Genomic DNA, 17,563 nt, shown 5'->3' with positions numbered 1-17,563 from the left:
CACCACGAGCTCTTACTTCCCATAATAACACTGGATGCAAAACCTTATAAATTGCCTTCTGGAAATCTAAGTATTCATAATGTTCTCTGGTTCCTTTTCACTCACTGCATGTGTTATCTCAAAAAAGTGTCCTGTTATTACATCTTATATAATACCTTCTAACATTTCCCTTATGATAGATGTTAAGCTAACTGGTCTATAATATCTTGCTTTCTGCTTCTCTTCCTTTTTGAATAAAGGAGTTACATTTGCTAACTTCCAATCTAACAGGACAGTCCCTGAATCAAAGGAGTTTTGGAAAATTAGAATTCATGCATCTATGATCTCACTAACCATTTCTCTTGCAACAAAGTCCAACAGGACCTGGGCACTTGTCAGCTCACAGCCCCAACAATTTAAGCAGTACCATTTCTCTAGTCATGATTTGGAGACTTCTCTAGTGATTGTGTTTTCTTCTGTTTTCCCTCCTTTCCATTTCCTGATTTATCCTGACTCCCCTGCTATGTCACTATTATCTTGTGTCATGAAGACTGACGTAAAGTACCTGTTCAATTCATCTGCTGCTTCCTTTATCCCATCATCAATTCTGCAGCATCACTTTCTATTGGATCAAACTGCCTTAATGTCAACTCTTTTCTTCTTTCAATATTTACAGAAGCACTATTTGTTTTAATATTTCTGTGTTAAATACAGGCTGGCTTCTACTTGATTGAGTAACAGACATTATGCTCTGCTCAGAATTTAACAGAGTGAGAGTTATCAAATTTTGGGCCCAATACTTTGCTCACTTTCTTGATTATAGTAGAGAACAAAAACACCACACACTTTGTTTTGTTTCATGTTCTGTTGTACACAGCAACTTTAAAATGTGAGTCCTTTAAAATAGTAACTTAAGCCTTCTCAACAAATTCCGTCAATAAGTTCCCAGTTATCTGAGAGGACATCCTAATGGGTATTGTTAACAACATTGTGACTTCGTTGGGAAAATTGCCTTTGCTTTCATTAGGACTTAGTCCTCATGTTTAGTTGAGGCAATCATTGTTTTTACAATAATCATATGTTTCTGGTGAACAATTAAGCAACTAAGAAGAAGTGCAGGCTCCACAAATAATCCGAACTTTAAAAATGATGGAGTGCAGCAATTTCAGAACAAAAGGCAAGGCTGAAGCATTGGCAGCCATCTTCAGCCAGAAGTGAGGTGTCAATGATCTGCTTCAGCCCCTCCTAAGGTCTCCAACAGCTACAGATGGAAGGGACATCAAAAGTGATATCAAGAAACACTTGTAAAGGAATAACATTACTAACACTCAGTTTGGGTTCTGCCAGTGACACTCAACTCCTGACCTCATTACAGCCTTGGTCAAGCATGGATAAAAAAGGTGCATTCCAGAAGTAAGGTGAGAGTAAATTCCCTTGACATCGGGGTTATGCTGTTATGGGGGAGGAAGCAGGAGAATGGTACGGAGTCATAACACTCGTTCAGAAAGCCAATGTGGACACAATGGTCCAAAGGACTCTGTTTGTGCATAACAATTCTGCATTTTGGGCTGTATTCCTGGTGCTCAGACAAGGGGAATGTCTGCTCTCCTGCTGAGAAAAACATTTACTGTTAGCATCTCTCTTTGTGTAATGAGGCTGCGTTACAAATTGGAAAATAACCTCTTTAGACCACTGTCCAAGCTTGAACCCATATCACCTCCCAATTTGCTGCAGAGAACACTGGCACCCACTTTGGAGACATCACATGAGCAGGTAGAAATGTATTTTAGGCAGTAGTTCTCAACAATTGGTACTGAATTGGTTGCTCATTGTGCACTGTGTCCAATATTTTATTCCATTACTCAAATGGCACTGAATGTCAGGTTCCACCAACTGTTCTGATCTCACCTATTCAGCACCACCATCCAAGACAGGTTTCTATTATTGCGAGTCCCTGTCTCCTCCATGCTCTGGCTTTGTACACTTAGAAGAGTGAATGGAAACTCCTGGGTAGGTCCAGAAAGCCTTTGGAAAAATAAATACCAAAGGAGTTTGCAGTGGACTCCCACCATGCGTTCACAGTTGATGTTACACTCTCTCTAAAAACTCGGACACCAATATTGATGTATGTGTGTGTGAATTTAACCATATATTAAACATCCAGAGAAATTAAAACTGTACTCAAATATAAAATTGTATTTCAAATTTTATTCAACAGCACCATAGAGATTACACTAAAACCTTAGCTAATTGGTCTCCTGTCAGCCTGAAACATTGGTTATCAAATAATAACTCAAGCTCAACAAATCATGTAAACATCTCCATTTGAAAACTTACATGTGAAAATCATATTCATTGTAAAGGACATGAACAGAAATGTCACACACCGTAAATGAGCAGTTTTGGTTCCTCATCATTGTATTCAAGTGAATCTATCTCCACATTCACCAAACATTTAAAAAATTGCATTCTTTAGTAAGTAGGCCGTAACTGCAAACACCTCTTAAGAGTTTAAAGTGTGTTGGCTTGGTATTGGGCAGTTTCCACTAAGCTATTGGCAATTTACTGGAATCTTTCTTACTTATTTATGACCTTGAGTAATGTTGCAGATAAAAACTGTGTGAAGTATAGTCAACACAGTGCTGCACTTGTATAGCATCTATTAATGTGTTGTACTTAGGATGCCTTGCAAATGGGTACTTGGTCTTTCTCAAATGGCTGCACCACTGCTTCAGGGCATACAATGCATCCAGTTTACAACACAAAGAAACATGAGACAAAATTGGGACATACTTGAGCCTTACAGTATCAATTAGTATTACCTTGACAGAATTGGTCCATCTTATGCCAGCTCTTAACTGTAGCAGTCTTGAGATACTGGTCATCATGAATACAGTACAGACTGTTTATGGCTGCCTTCCTAATAAAGAAATGCCCCTTCTTGAAGGCCCAGTGGTTATAGAGGTAGAATACCAGATTCGCATGCAGGGACATGGAGCATTGAACTCTAGGTTTCAGTGACAATCAAGACTGACTATCAACTGGGTGTGTTCCATAATAGGGGGAAGCAGACATATCGCTTGAATGTTAACAGACTCCATAAAGTACAATGGCCATCACGCCATGTTGGACAGCAACCAATGAAAATCCATGGTAAGGGGTATTATGGAGGCAGGATAACAGCAGAGATGAGCTCTGAGAGATAATGATTTTCATAAGAAATCCTTCCAACACATCCAGCCAATTACAATATCACACTGTTTATACCACTTCTCCCTATTCTACAGAAACTCATGTTATTTTGCCGCTAGTCTAGTACAAACAATTAGTAGCGCTGGAAATGACTGACTTTTTCTCAGCAGCCTATCCCTTTGTTGTTGTATAAGCTTAAAATTTTTTACAAAATGTATTGTATTTATAAAAGAAATAAAGCAGTGTCCAAATCCAACTCCAAACTTAATCTTTACAGCCGGATGAACTTATCCATTGATAACATTGAAACAGCAAGTGGAAAGGCCAGGATATTTTTAAAAGAGAGATGTTGGCAGCTGATCAAAAGTATTTGGAAATGATCTTAGGCCATTTGATCCCATCTTTAGTTTGTGCATTTAAAACGAACCTTAAGTGAGCCACATTTATCTGTTGCTGTATAGGAATTCAGCATTTATGCCTCAACTGTCCCAACTGGATAATGTTGGCATTTGTGACAAAGTTAGCCAATTTTGTTTAAGGTCTCCATCTTTGAATCAAGCCCAGACACTGAAGTAATTAGGTCAGATTTCCACCTTTCATTGTCAGTAGAAGGAAAATCTATTCTCAGTAAAAGCTAAGGTTGTCTTATATAAAGTGCCATAAGTCTCTTTATTGCGAACTCAAAGCTGTAAAGAACCTACTCAACATATCTTATGGAGATTGGTGCACACCTCAGGTATAGCTGATTCTTTCCTGAGATCAAGGAAAAGATGAGTTTTCTAACAAGAACCTTGTGATAATAGATTGTTCTGTAGAGTTACGTATTTATTTCATCAACAGTTTACAATTTCTAATTGGTAAACTGGGGGGAGGGGGTTGTCAAATACGTTTATAAATCAGGTTCTTATGATGGTATTTATTGGTTTCACATGCAGACCAAACTTTTGGGGAAGATTATGTTAAGAACATTATTAATTAATAACAGAAGAACTGTATTTATATAAGAGAGCTGCTTGAGATGCTTGTGACACAGTGGTAAAGTTCCAATCTCTGAAGCAGGGGACCTAGGATCAAGTCCCTCCTGCTTCAGAGGCATGTAATGACATCTTTGAACAGGCTAATTAGAACATTTCTAATAGAGTTATTTACAAAACACAATTTTTAGTTACAGCATGCAGCTCATTTTATGTGGTTAGGAGTATCCAACCTAATTCCAATCGTTAATGTTAGCAAAATAAGTAATGAATACAAATTGAGAAACAATGTGAATTTTTATCGCATTAGTTTTCTTGTTAAAGTTAAAGAGTAGGTAATAAACTTAGAAGTAATCAGACTTGAAACAGGAATTTAGTTTGTGCATAATCAAACAATTCTCTATTGCTTTAGTTTAAATTACAGCATTACGTTTACTCATAGAGACTTTGAGAAACTTAACCTGAGTAAATTTGTCAATGGTTTTCTCATCAATATAAATGATTGGATGGACAAAATACTTTTTGCTTGCAAATAATGTGAAAACGTCATCTCAAGGTTGGACTTCCAGGATGGTGATGAATAATCCAGTGATTCCTTTCAGGTTTATCATTTAACCAATGGAATGGCACATATTGCAACCCTACCATGGAAAACAAGCTATATCCGAACTAAAATGGGTTATATTTCTCGACGTGAATGGGATCTCTTCCTCAATTTATTTGCATGCAACTGTGAGTTATCCTGATCTTTGTGAAGGCATGAAGAAGGCCAGATTGAGGTACTTAAAAAAATAATCGTTAGGGTGATGCATGAAGTCTATAACCTTTAGCACCAGTTTGATGAATAGGAATGTTCTCTTGTGTGTCAGCATTGGCTTATTTGAACTCTTGCCTCTGGGAATAGGATTTTGGGTTCAAATCCCATTTCAAAGCTTGAACGCAAAGATTAAGCACAGTAGATGTAAAAGATCCCGGGCACTTTTTTAAAGAACAGCAGGGGAGTTACCCTCATGGCAATAACAGGTATAGCAGGAAATGATCTCATTGCTGTTTGTGGGAGATTGCTGTATGCAAATTGGTTGCCAGGTTTCCAGCATTGCCAAAGTGAGTACGCATCGACGAAAAGCATTTTGTTGGTTATAAAACACTCTGCGGCATACCATGTTGTGAGAGAAACAACAAAATAATTTTTTAACAGGTCAATGCTCCTATAAGGACAATGGGTCATATTGTGTGGGAAAGGTGGGAGAGAGGCATTAGTTAACCATGTCTTGAACTACATCATGTGTAACTCTGATAGTTTGCTTCCTGGAATTAGGTATTTATTTTATCGGTTAGCATTACTTGTAAGTGGCTAGAGGGATGTGTAAGATTCTATTCTCTAAAATCACTGAGCATGATAAAGGTTTCTTTTTTATGTCTTCAGAAATGAGTTAACATTAATTTCAGGATGTAAAAAGCCCTACATTATTTCTCTTGGTTTTATAGAATGATCACAGAAAACATTATCTGAAATTGTTCTGATGGTGATGGCAGATCAGATCATAGAATCCCTCCAGTATGAAAGCAGACATTCAGCCCATGCCAATCCTTCCAAGAGCATCCCACACAGACCCCCATCCTATCCCTGTAACCTGCATTTTCATGGCTAACCTGCATATCCTGAGATGCTACAGCCAATTTAGAATAGATACCCTACAGAATGAAACAGGCCATTCGGCCCCAACAAGTCCACGTTGACCCTCCAAAGACCCAGTCTCCTACTCTATATTTACCCCTGACTAATGCATCTAACACTATGGGCAATTTAGCATGGCCAATTCACCTGACCTGCACATCTTTGGATTATGGGAGGAAACCAGAGAATCAGGAGAAAACCCAGGCAGACACAGGGAGAACATGCAAACTCCACACAGTCACCCGAGGCTAGAATTGAACCCAGGTCCCTGGTACTATGAGGCAGCAGTGCTAACCATTGAGCCACTGTGCCACCATATTTGGATTTTGTCAACCTTTACTTGAGAATGAAAAGATTTTCCAGTGAGTAAGTGTGTATATTGCAAACATTACTTAAGGTAAAAATTAACTTGAAAATACAATGCATAAAATGAAAAAAAAACAGGAAAACCTAGAATTTGTGCTACCAATTCAATAGATCAATAATTGCATTTCCAATCATTTGAGTATGCATGGATCCGGTAATCTTTCTAATGTTACTAGTGCAGCAAGATAACATGAATCATTTTGGGGAATCTTCTTTTATACTTAAATTCAATAACTGTAATCAATCATTTTGCATACACATACATTCAGGGCTGGAACTAAAGAAACACAGAAACATCCTGCAATTTTGTTTTGCACTGGAAATGTTTCCCTCTAATTTACAGAAGCAGGTGGAGATTTGGGGGAAAAAGGTTCAGCTTATTAATTACTAACTTGGGCCAGATTTGCTTCATAAACAGCAAAGTTTTAACGAGTGTTTCCTATTTTGGACTTGCTCCAGATAGTGGTATTTGTCCAAACCTGACCTGGACATATAGTCAATGTAAAAACAAAAGTCAATTTTCTTTCCTTTGTTTTTTTGTGTCATGTGACTGGAGTTCTCAAACTTTTCAATGAATTCCGATAAAATGCTCGGAATGCAAGCTCTCATTCCAAGACCTATCCAAAGCATATCAATCTGTCTTGCAAAGTTTGAAGGTGCCAACTTTTGAGTTTTACTCCACTATTTTGAACATAGTTATTTATTCTGCAGTGTAATTTCAGCTTTACTTCATGATTTTAGTTTTGACATGTTTATACATCTAATAGATAAGTATTTTCATCTTTATTTGTATCCTATGTTAGATTGTTCAACTGTCAGAAGTATTGATGGGCCGATAAGAGATGAGTGACTTTACTTTGCTGATGACTATGCATGTCTGATTGTTGGGTGGCCTGGGGTAACTTAACAATACAATTTCTTCCCTAACTGAGGGAAAGTGTCACACCTCCTCAGTGGCAGTGGAAGAATCTTCCACAAATGACTGGTTAGGGTTGGGGGGTTGTGGAGGTGGGGTTGATGGCGGGAGGAGCATACAGTGGTGGGAAATTCTGTCAATGCACTTGAAGAGGGGTAGGGAAACATGCAAAAAAGGAGATGGAGGCATATATCTCTCTCTCCCTCTGTCTGTCTCTGTGTCTTTGTGAATGGCATGGCTCTGATATCCATATAGCCTTGGGAGAAATGTCAGACATACAGATCTATTCCCTCACTCTTTGCTGAACTTTATTAAACTGTGATATTCAGAATCAGGTTCCCAAGACCTTCATCGATTTCAATAAATTTGCCCTTTAATGACATAGTTATTTTAAGCTCCAATTTGAAAATAACATTTTGAAACTTTTTATATTAATTCTGTAGCATTAATTTATTTTAGTACATTACATTAAACCACTCACAGTTCAATGAAATTAATGAAACCTTATTTACTGCTTAGTTGACAAACTGAAATCTTAGAAAACAATATTCCTAACACCTGCTCCATTTTCTTGAACTTTACATTCTAGAGAGAACACATCATGCTCATAAATAATAGTATGCCAACAGATGGTAAATTGTGAAACACATCCCTTTGAACCCAAAAGCATCATAGACATTAGGTGTTCCACTCATGTAATGAGTTCCTGCATCAAAAGAGCATGACGCCTGAGGATTATTATACAGTTTCCTACTGTTGGCTGCATCAGTTAGACCAGCACTTGTTGAACTTTAAATCCCTATGGATGGAAAGTGCCAAACAATAAACGCCATATTAATCTGGCAATCCAAGTCTAGGTATTCTCAAAGGGAAGCTGTAGGTGGGATTCCCTCATTTGCAGAAGTAATGCTTGTAATGTTGATTCACATTTGAGTGTTTGATTGATAAGCTGAAAATGTGTTGCTGGAAAAGCGCAGCAGGTCAGGCAGCATCCAGGGAACAGGAGAATCGACATTTTGGGCATAAGCCCTTCTTCAGGCCTGTTTGATTGATAACCCTATTACTGTGAGCTCTCTACTCAACAACCATGTCCTCCTTCTTTGAATTCTCGGAAATATGTGTATAAAATTGCTCTCTTGCACTTTGTGTGCATTTGTCCACTTTTTGTTTTGCAAAATGGAGAGTGTACTTTCTGAAAAAAAGTTTTAAAATCACTTGTGAAGATGATACCCCTTTAAAGTTCTAACTGTTACTGAAATAGCTCCACAGAGCCTGTATCTAGTCACCAAAGTCACCCTTCATTTACACATGAACAGTCCTTGACTTTAGTACTGCCTCATCAGAGTGCCAGTATCTTTGACAGTCCCCCTTTATCTGTCAGCCAGGGATCTTTGATTGGGGCTGTTAATCTGGTCCAATCAGGGAACTCATATTCTATGAGGTCCAGCTGACTGATCATGTTACAATCACAACATGTACAATTAGAGCGCCGCTGATGCACACACTATGGTGTAAAATGGTAAGGCTAGTCAGTTTTCACCTATGATTCTTTATGAATGGAGAGGGCAAACTATTACTCTGGTCATCACATAAGATTGTAAATGCATTATTTTTGAATTCATTTACAATGTCATTATGCATTCCAAAATCATTCCTCCATCTCCGTGCATGATGAAACTATTGATCACAACTATACCAATTAGTAGGACAAGAAGATACTGCACACTAAGAGTGATGGAGGCAGAAGGCTTTTTGGAACTCCCTGTGAGAAATGGATGCCTACAAACAGAGAATTCTTGAAACTGCACTTACTATAACTCCAGGTAGCCTAAACCACCTATTTATATTCCTAATGTGACAGTCTCACAGAACTGCGATTACACTGTAACTGTTTTGGACTTGGTGTCCCTTCCATTATGTACAGATCAAATTGTGGTTTCAAAATGCTCGTGAATATCATTTATCTGCGTCCATCATCATGCAGATATCCATCGTGTCTAATTGTTCATGTTAACATGTTCAATTGGAAAATAACAGTTTGAAACATATTAATAAGATTACCTTTGGGAAGGAGTTACCGAGGAACATGCTGAGGAATAATCACACACTTATTGTACTTTGCACCCATTGTGGAATTTGAGTACTTCAAATGAAGATGTTTTGTTTCTTCTATTAAGAGAGATTAGTCATTCAATTGGATTATAGAAAACTGATGGCAGTAGTTTGTGGATATTATCCTAGTGAAGCTGGTAGATCAATCAGCTGTACTCCTACCACCCATTTCATTGGTTTGCATGGAGTACACCCAATTCAGCCATAATCCAATTCCTAGGTTATTCTCTTCAAATTCCCAGTAAATTAAGGTCATGTGAACTCAGCACGTTATTAGTCATAGAAGAAGAAATTCATAGTCCCAGATGGTAACGAGATAGGTATGATTGCCGTTACTTTAAAAAAATCAAATGCAAACCTTTGAGTACTGATTGTCTATTGCAGCCTTCAGATTGTATTTTGTAACCTACAGTGTCTGCAGAAATGGGTTTCTGTAATTTCTGTTCCTCTCTTAAAGAAGGTTCATCACTACACCTCTCTATGGGACTGCTCCAACTACAGCATTCTCTGAATCAATGAAAATGCCATATTACCATGTTGCAGCTGTCGAATGGATGTGAAAAGAAGCTGTAAATGGAGGTAGTCCCCAGATTATTAAAGGGCTTTTTGAAGAGGTGGAAGCACGCATCAGTTAAATCAGCATAACTCAAAAACTGTATATAACCACATAATTAGAATTTAACTTTATTCCACTGTCTTATTTCAAGATGAGATTTAAATGAGTCTAAATTTATTTCAGGCATTCGAGAAGAAAGTTTTAGTTCCTACTAACCTGCACTTTTCTAATATATCCCTAACCCAACTATTTAATTTCTCAGCAGATGACATCTCTAGAAACTACCCTTATAAATTTTTTTCTTTCAATGTTATTCCATTGTACCTTTCTTTGTTACTGCTAACTAACATATTTTTACCTTGTGCCCCCTATTGATTATAGCATAAATGTTTATAACTATTACTAACTGGATGCTGAGATGACAGAACAGCCTTGAAATTCAATAAACTTTCATTCCAAATGGATCATTTTCTTTTTTTTTGCAGATGTTGCACAACATTGATGGGCAGTGCATCCAGTGTCCCTGAAAAACTGTTGACATCTTTACTAAATATCATTTAGCCACAGCAACCTTATGGTAGGTAATCATACGTTTACTATGGGAGATGCCAGTTATTCTCCAACACAGCAAGCATACCGATGGTTGATTAAACTCTATGCTAATTATGTTATGATTCATTTATTGTTTCCATGGAATATTTTATCGGCTTTAATGATTGAATATTCTGTGTCACCTTTGGCATCCACTGCTTTAAAAAAAGTATACCCGACAGCAAATATATACAAGACTTCTTAATCTTTAAAATAACACTGCAAAAAGTGCACTATAAAATAATAGTACATGGTGACTTCAGACGCCAAAATAAATCATAATGCTTATTCTTATGGTTTATATTATCTGATCTCTTTGATGAAATGTTCATCCATTGTTCTCTATTTGTTGGTGATGTGCTCCAGACTTATACAATTATATTCAAAGATAAATAGGAGCAGGAGGAGCCTTTTAAGTGTGTTCCACCATTCAGTGAGATCATGATGATCTTCAACCTTACTCCACCCTTGCCCTTCTCCTTAAATACCTTTTGCTCACAAAAATCTAACAATTTGAGTTTTAAAATTAATAATTGATCTGGCATCAGATCAATGGCATCATTGCCATTTGCAAAAGAGATTTTCAAATTTTGACCAGCCATGTTTAAAGCGGCATTTCTTAATTTCACTCCTGAAATGCCTGGCTCTAGTGTTTTAAATTCCCCTTACTCTTGACTGCCCCAGACTATGGAAAGAAGTTGCTTCACAATCTGTTTTATCTATTCCTAATAATACCTTTAAAACTTTGATTAAATGTTCCAAATTGTATTGAATACAATGCTGGTTTGTCTAAGAAAAAATTATTGCAGATGCTGGAATCTGTGCTGAAGGCAACAAATGCTGGAGATTTGTGTAACCTCTCCTGCAATTTAACCCTTGGAGACCAAGTATCATTCTGTTAAATCTATGTTCCACTCTCACTCCTGCGGTGTAGTGCAAAACTGCACCAGGGCTTTGGGCGACTGCAGCTTAACTTTTTTCCCTTGTATTCTGTTCCTCTAGATATAGAGGCCAATAAATCAAAAGGCTTTTGGATTATTATCTGTTCCTGTCCCTGATACTTGAACACCCCAAATCTCTTTGGACCCCTACTACTTGTAACACTTTAACTTTCAGAAAGTACATTTGGATCCAAAATGGAATACACTACATTTGTTTGCATTGAAATCCAATTGCCATGGTTTTACTAAGTTACTCAATATATTTTCTCATTTTGTAATTTGAAGTTTACATTCACACTGTTTACAATGCAGCCTAGTTTTGTGAAATATATTGATTCAAAAAAATCTGACAGTCAAGCCAAAGTATGCTTCTTTTCAATTCTCTTTTACTTTTCTGTTGCTGTGTGTTAATTGCCTATATTCTCTCAGTCTGGAGTACTTACTTTTCAACTCTCAGCATTGTCACTAAACACTGTTTTGTGATTAATTCACAAAAGTACACTTTTCACAATTTTAAATAATTTTCTACTGCTGTTAACAAAGTCATCTGGTGATCCTGCCAAGAACTGCAACATCTATCTGCTGAGGACAAGGTATAAGTCAAAATCAACTCCAGTCCTCAGGTGGCCTTATGAGTTGCAAATAAACTCATCACTATGAAAGCTAAAGGGTCGCCATTACCGTGTTTCTTTAAGATTGATCAACAATAGCTATGTTAGAGCTGATGGTCCACTTGATCAGTTTTAATGTTAATAGTGCCTGTGTCTGCAATACAAATGTTAGAACAGGAAACAAGTTCCAAAAATTAGAAAAATCAAGATTAACTACAAAGGTATCTGAAAAAATCCAAGATCTGTTCAGTTTGCATAATATGAATTGGAGGTTTCAATATTTCAATCTTTAAATGTATACATTTAGAATTAAAGAGTAGGGTTTTAAAACATTTTATTCACATTATTCTGAAAACTGATATTTGTAGTTTTGGAGCCAAGTTATTTTGGTATTTCATTAATTTTCTCATCATTGACATATGAAAATGAATTTCACAAAATGGCAGAGGTTCAGAAAATTATCCTGACTGTGTGTCCAAGCAAAATAATTACTTTCTGATTGGCAATGCTGGAAAGTTCAAACTATGTTCCACTGATTCAAGGCTTGGCTAACATGATGTGATAAGAAGTGAACATTTCTCTTCCATCTGCTTTAAATTTAGTTTTTGAAAGGTGCATTGGTCCAGTTGTCTGCATAGGACCTTGAGCTCAATGCTGTCATGTCAATATAAATTGGTCCACTTTATAATGAACAGTTGCATAGAGCTGTCATCAATCAGGTTTCCCAGTATGATGCATAGTACACAGAATCTATACTGTCCTGATAATGAACATGGATTCTAACCACAGTAGACTCTTCCTCTACTGCACCACTGTGATCATTAGATCTTTAAGTTTCCTCATTAAAAGTTGTGCTATAAAGTTTTATGTGTCGCCTCATAACTACTGGAGTGGAATTAGACTATCTATTGTTTTATTAGAGACCTTTATAATAACAAGTGAGATGGGACAGGGGAGACTCCTTAAAGCATTTTGCATGAACTCAGTTCAGTTCTAAACCCTAAAGGTTAAAGGACAATGTTCCAACTCAAAAGACCAGTTGCCTGTAATAACCAGTTGCCTGTAATAATCAGTTGCCTGTAATAATCAGTTGCCTGTAATAATCAGTTGCCTGTAATAACCAGTTGCCAATTCAGATAGCTAACAACCTATTAGCCTTTTTTTCTCACTGATATAAAATGTAGCCATTAGCCGAAATAATCAATATTGGAAACAAATGAACCTCTGGTTATGATTACCCTTGAACCAAGTACAAAGACTGATGTGAAAGACAGTAGAATAAAGTATGGGCTGTTCAGGCATTTTTCAATGGTGCGCTTTCAATGCACAACTGTGTGGCTGTTAACCAGCCTTGCATTTTGCTTTACTGTTGACACTCTTTTGTGCCCATTAGCAATGCATGGACTGGTGACCTTACATATTGTCTTTTATTTTTAATTTTTTTAATCTTTAAAAAATTCTGTTGTGAAAGAACAATTGAGTGGTGACACTATTTCTCGGTGAGTGAAAGTTGAATAATGCGTTCCAGTTCTTCCTCCTCCTGCCGTTTACGTTTCTCTACTTCTTCTTGCTCCTTTGTAGAGAGTTCCATAGCCAGTCGCAGCTGCTCATCATAGTTGGGGTACAGTTGGTTGCTGGGTATGTGCTGGGTGCTGGGCTGACTGAGAATATTGTGTTGTGGTGTTCTGAAACAATCATTGTATACACAGTTAGTAACAAATGATAAGTACTTGCTTGTGAACTCTCTTCTCGAACATCCTGCCTGGAGACCAACCACTCATACTATTAATATTATGTTATTCTGAGTCAAAGTAAAACTTTCAGGAACCAGACAGTATTATAAGAATACCTAAACATGCCATCACAAATTAAGTGATTATTTTCCAGTAGTTGAGTAATTTTAGGACCTTTATTACACTGCAAGCCTAGAATAGAATTGAATTAAGAGCTAAGTGAGCGGGAAGTAATGGATAAGCCCCATGTGCAGTCACTAAATTCCTGTGTTGTTGCAACTGGCTAACATTCACATCTAGAACTTCCAGTCCAAGGTATTATTTGTTCCAATTGCAGCATCAAAAGGCATTGTCCTTTAAGGATAGGTAATTCAAAATTATTTTGTAATCCTCTTCAAAGTGACAGAAAATTCAAAATAAGATCATTTAAATGTGTCTAAAAGTTGACTAGTTCTTTCAACTCAAGGAATCAGCCATTTTAAGTGTTGCAACTCATGAACTGTGTGTACAGGCAAGATAACATTGACAATAGAATATTGATCAAGATACTTACAAACCCAGTGTAGAATCATGTTGACACTTTTGGAATCTCTGTTTATAGGGTAGTATTTTATCCACAGAATAAGGTGAGGTAATATGGAATGCAATACTAAGCACGAGAATATATTTTGGGCGAAATAGCACACACAAAAATATTTACTTATATATATATACACACACTTCTTGAAGCCAGGTATGATGTTCATCATCCATGAACATATCAAATAGCCACAGTCTTAGAGGAAATTACAAAACTTCTGCAATCCTTTGACAATCTATTGTTCTTAAAGAAAAATGAAACATTATACCAATTTAAACTTTCAAGCATTTTCTCTAAACCTAGACAATGAACTAACATATTTAATGCATTGAAACTTCTGAAATTTAATTGATTGAGAATTAACAGTTATGTGAAAACAAACACCAATAGTAGGAATACTATAAAGTAATGTAACCAAATTAAAGGTTGATTTTACCAAATACCTTAGCCGGGTCAATAATTTAGCCATAGTCATTAATTGTACTATTGTTTCAACGTGCATCCATTGTTTTAGAAAGTTTGGTTAATTACTTAATCTAAAACCCAAATGTACACAAGACTCCAGAAAGTCACTTGAGCAAAAAGGCATGGAAGACTTAAAAAAGATGCTAACTGAGTACAGGTTCCAAGCCACCTCAACCCATCATGACAAAGCACCCACAAAGCATAGAAAATTAGAACTACAGAGCTGTAATTAAGAATTATAATACTTAGTAATAACACCAGTCAGATTTGGCAATATACTTATTACAGGTCTAGGTAATCCCATTTACCATTCTTTATTTTGGTTGGGCCGTCAATGTGTACCATCAAACCTGTAAAGACCATACTGCCAGAAAAAATCGTGATGTTACTGCATCTGGCCCAAGGTTCAACACCAGTGAATAAAAGCAAATGAATCACTTCAGAGCGAGAGAAATCCAGTGGCCCCCAATCTCTTGTCCTTACCTTTAACCCTTTGAGCACTGAAGGACTTTATTTTATCTTCTGAAAAACAAACATGTTTGCCATCATACACACAGCCATCCTCACAATGATATTGTAAAAATGAGAATTTTGGCAAAAGAATTTGAAGCAAAAGTACAGCAAGTGTCAAACAGATCTCTCTTCACAGGACAGGAAACGGAAAGTTAACATTTTGTATTTTTTTGGAAATCTTGCAGTCCAAGTTCCCACAGTCCTGAATGAGTAGGTGTCTACACATAGTTCAGACGTTGGGGCGATTATATCAAACTTTGGAGATCTATTACCAGAAAACTTGAAATTAAATGGAGATTCCATTGGCAGGCACATGACATTATTGACCTTCAGAGTCTTGCTCACTCTTTGTTGAAAGAATGAAGAAATTCCCATATTGATTTAAAAAGAAAATTAAGTACAGTATTTAGCATAAAGACGAGCAACTTTTTGGCATTGGTTAAATTGAGCACCTTTTGTGCTTTACTTACAAGAATAATGATGTGATTTGAGATGCCTAATTCAATTGCTGCCTTGTATTTCACTGTTAGATATCTAGTAAGCACTTTATCTGACAGCCTCAGCATGGACTGCAATCAGTCTGGCGCACATTGTATCTGGCCAAGGTTAACTGCACTGTATATTAGCTCACACGCTCACCAGAATACATGGCAAGAGAGTTGCAGCTTCTTTGCCTGAGCCAGCTGCATAGGTAAGTAGAAGTACCACCAACATAACTGAGACCACACTGCAGGCAATCCCTTATTCAGGTCATCACAGCTAAAATCCTGGCTGAATTGAAGCTGGGGAACAAAGCACAGCTAACAATCAAAAAGCATCTAAATTATTTACTAAACTAGCATTTTTCCAAAAGGCAGCATTTACACCTCAACAGCAGTCAACTCATTAGCCACTCTGCTTCTGCTAAGTTCACTGTTGTATTGACGTGAATAGGAAAGGAGACAAGGTAGTGTTTCTTTCTGGTCTTGCATCACTGCAAGAAGTGTTTACTATGGTATAGCTGTAATTCAAATCTGGGAGCAGACAACAGCTATAAACTTTGCAGCATCCTTGTTTTTGGTATTCAGGTCAATACTCCATGCACATCAATATTAGCTATGCTACCTTGTGAGCTTTTGATCTGTATAATCTGATTTAAAACTTTATTGCATATATATTTCATTTATATTTATCCCTCTGAGAAATGACTCACACTTTCATCTCAACTCTCCGTGTGAAATCCCTATTTTCTCATGAATAATTTCAAAGCAATGTTTGGATTTTACATTAAGAGGGCTGACAAGAGATTTAAGAACGTTTCCGAGGTATGGCTGCTTAGGATAAACTTGACGGATTCTGACATCTTGGGCCAACACAAATAAGGTGGCTCAGTGGTTAGCACTGCTGCCTCACAGCGCCAGAGACCCGGGTTCAATTCCCGCCTTGACCAACTGTCTGTGTGGCATTTGCACATTTTCCCTGTGTATGCGTGGGTTTCCTCCAGGTGCTCCAGTTTCCTCCCACACTCCAAAGCTGTGCAGATTAGGTGAATTGGCCATGCTAAATTGCCCGTAGTGTTAGGTGGATTAGTCAGGGGTAAATATAGGGGAATGTGTCTGGGTGGGTTGCTCTTTGGAGGGTCGGTGTGGACTTGTTGGGCTGAAGGGCCTGTTTCCACACTGTAGGGAATCTAATCTAATCAAGACAACATACATCTTTTTAAAATGGAATCAAGCTGTTTTGGGGATGGATAGAACCACAAGAAAGGTTGTGTACTACTTTACAAGGGAATAGACTATATATCTGTGACACGTTACAATTTTACAAGCACTGCTTTCTTAAACAACCACCACTATGCACAGAAGACAAGAAATTGGAGCTGGAGTCGACTATTTGGCTTGTCAATTCTTCTTCACTGTTCAATATAATCCTTGCTGATCTTAAGCTTCAACTCCATTTTCCTGCCCATTTCTCATATCCTCTGATACCCTGAGAGACCAAAGTCTGGCTATTCCAGCTTTAAATGTGTTCAATGTGGAGACTCCAACCTCACCCCGGAACAGAGAATTTCAAAGATTTGTGACCATTTAAGTGAAGTTACCATCCATTTCTGGAATGAAACTTACGTTTTCTGCTTTATTTGTTCAATGCACTGATACTTCCACATCCCTCAGTATTATTTCTCCTGCTTTCACTTCTTACTTAAGCTACTTGCTTCCTTTTTTTGATACTAACTTACCCCAGCTCTTGCAGTTTGCTTTTATATTTCTGGCTAGCTTACTCACATATTCTACTCTTTCACTTTTAATCAACTTATTGGTACCCCTTTGCTCGTTTCTCAAACAATCCTAATCCTCAGATTTGGGATTCTTGCCCT

The 17,563-nt window shown here is 37.3% G+C and overlaps 1 protein-coding gene across 4 annotated transcripts in view; it reads right to left on the bottom strand.

The window, feature by feature from the left end:
- Window positions 1–5,584: 5,584 nt before the first annotated feature.
- The window catches only part of ankrd13b (ankyrin repeat domain 13B), a 391,612-nt gene continuing 379,633 nt past the window's right edge, over window positions 5,585–17,563 (bottom strand). For 3 of the 4 annotated variants that reach the window (XM_087977332.1, XM_087977334.1, XM_087977335.1), the window contains 2 exons: window positions 13,011–13,601; window positions 5,585–12,959 (listed from right to left, as the gene is read on the bottom strand). In XM_087977332.1, coding sequence (XP_087833458.1) covers window positions 13,406–13,601 — 196 coding nt within the window. In that variant the 3' untranslated portion in view covers window positions 5,585–12,959; window positions 13,011–13,405. The other variant, XM_087977333.1, reaches the window with a different exon arrangement.

The sequence above is a fragment of the Chiloscyllium plagiosum genome, unplaced genomic scaffold (assembly GCF_037043375.1).
Source record: "Chiloscyllium plagiosum isolate Xiang-an unplaced genomic scaffold, Cpla_swu_hap1 HiC_scaffold_31, whole genome shotgun sequence".
Classification (NCBI taxonomy): domain Eukaryota; kingdom Metazoa; phylum Chordata; class Chondrichthyes; order Orectolobiformes; family Hemiscylliidae; genus Chiloscyllium; species Chiloscyllium plagiosum.
The sequence above is the reverse complement of the archived record's forward strand: the minus strand, read 5'-3'. Positions and strand labels throughout refer to the sequence as shown.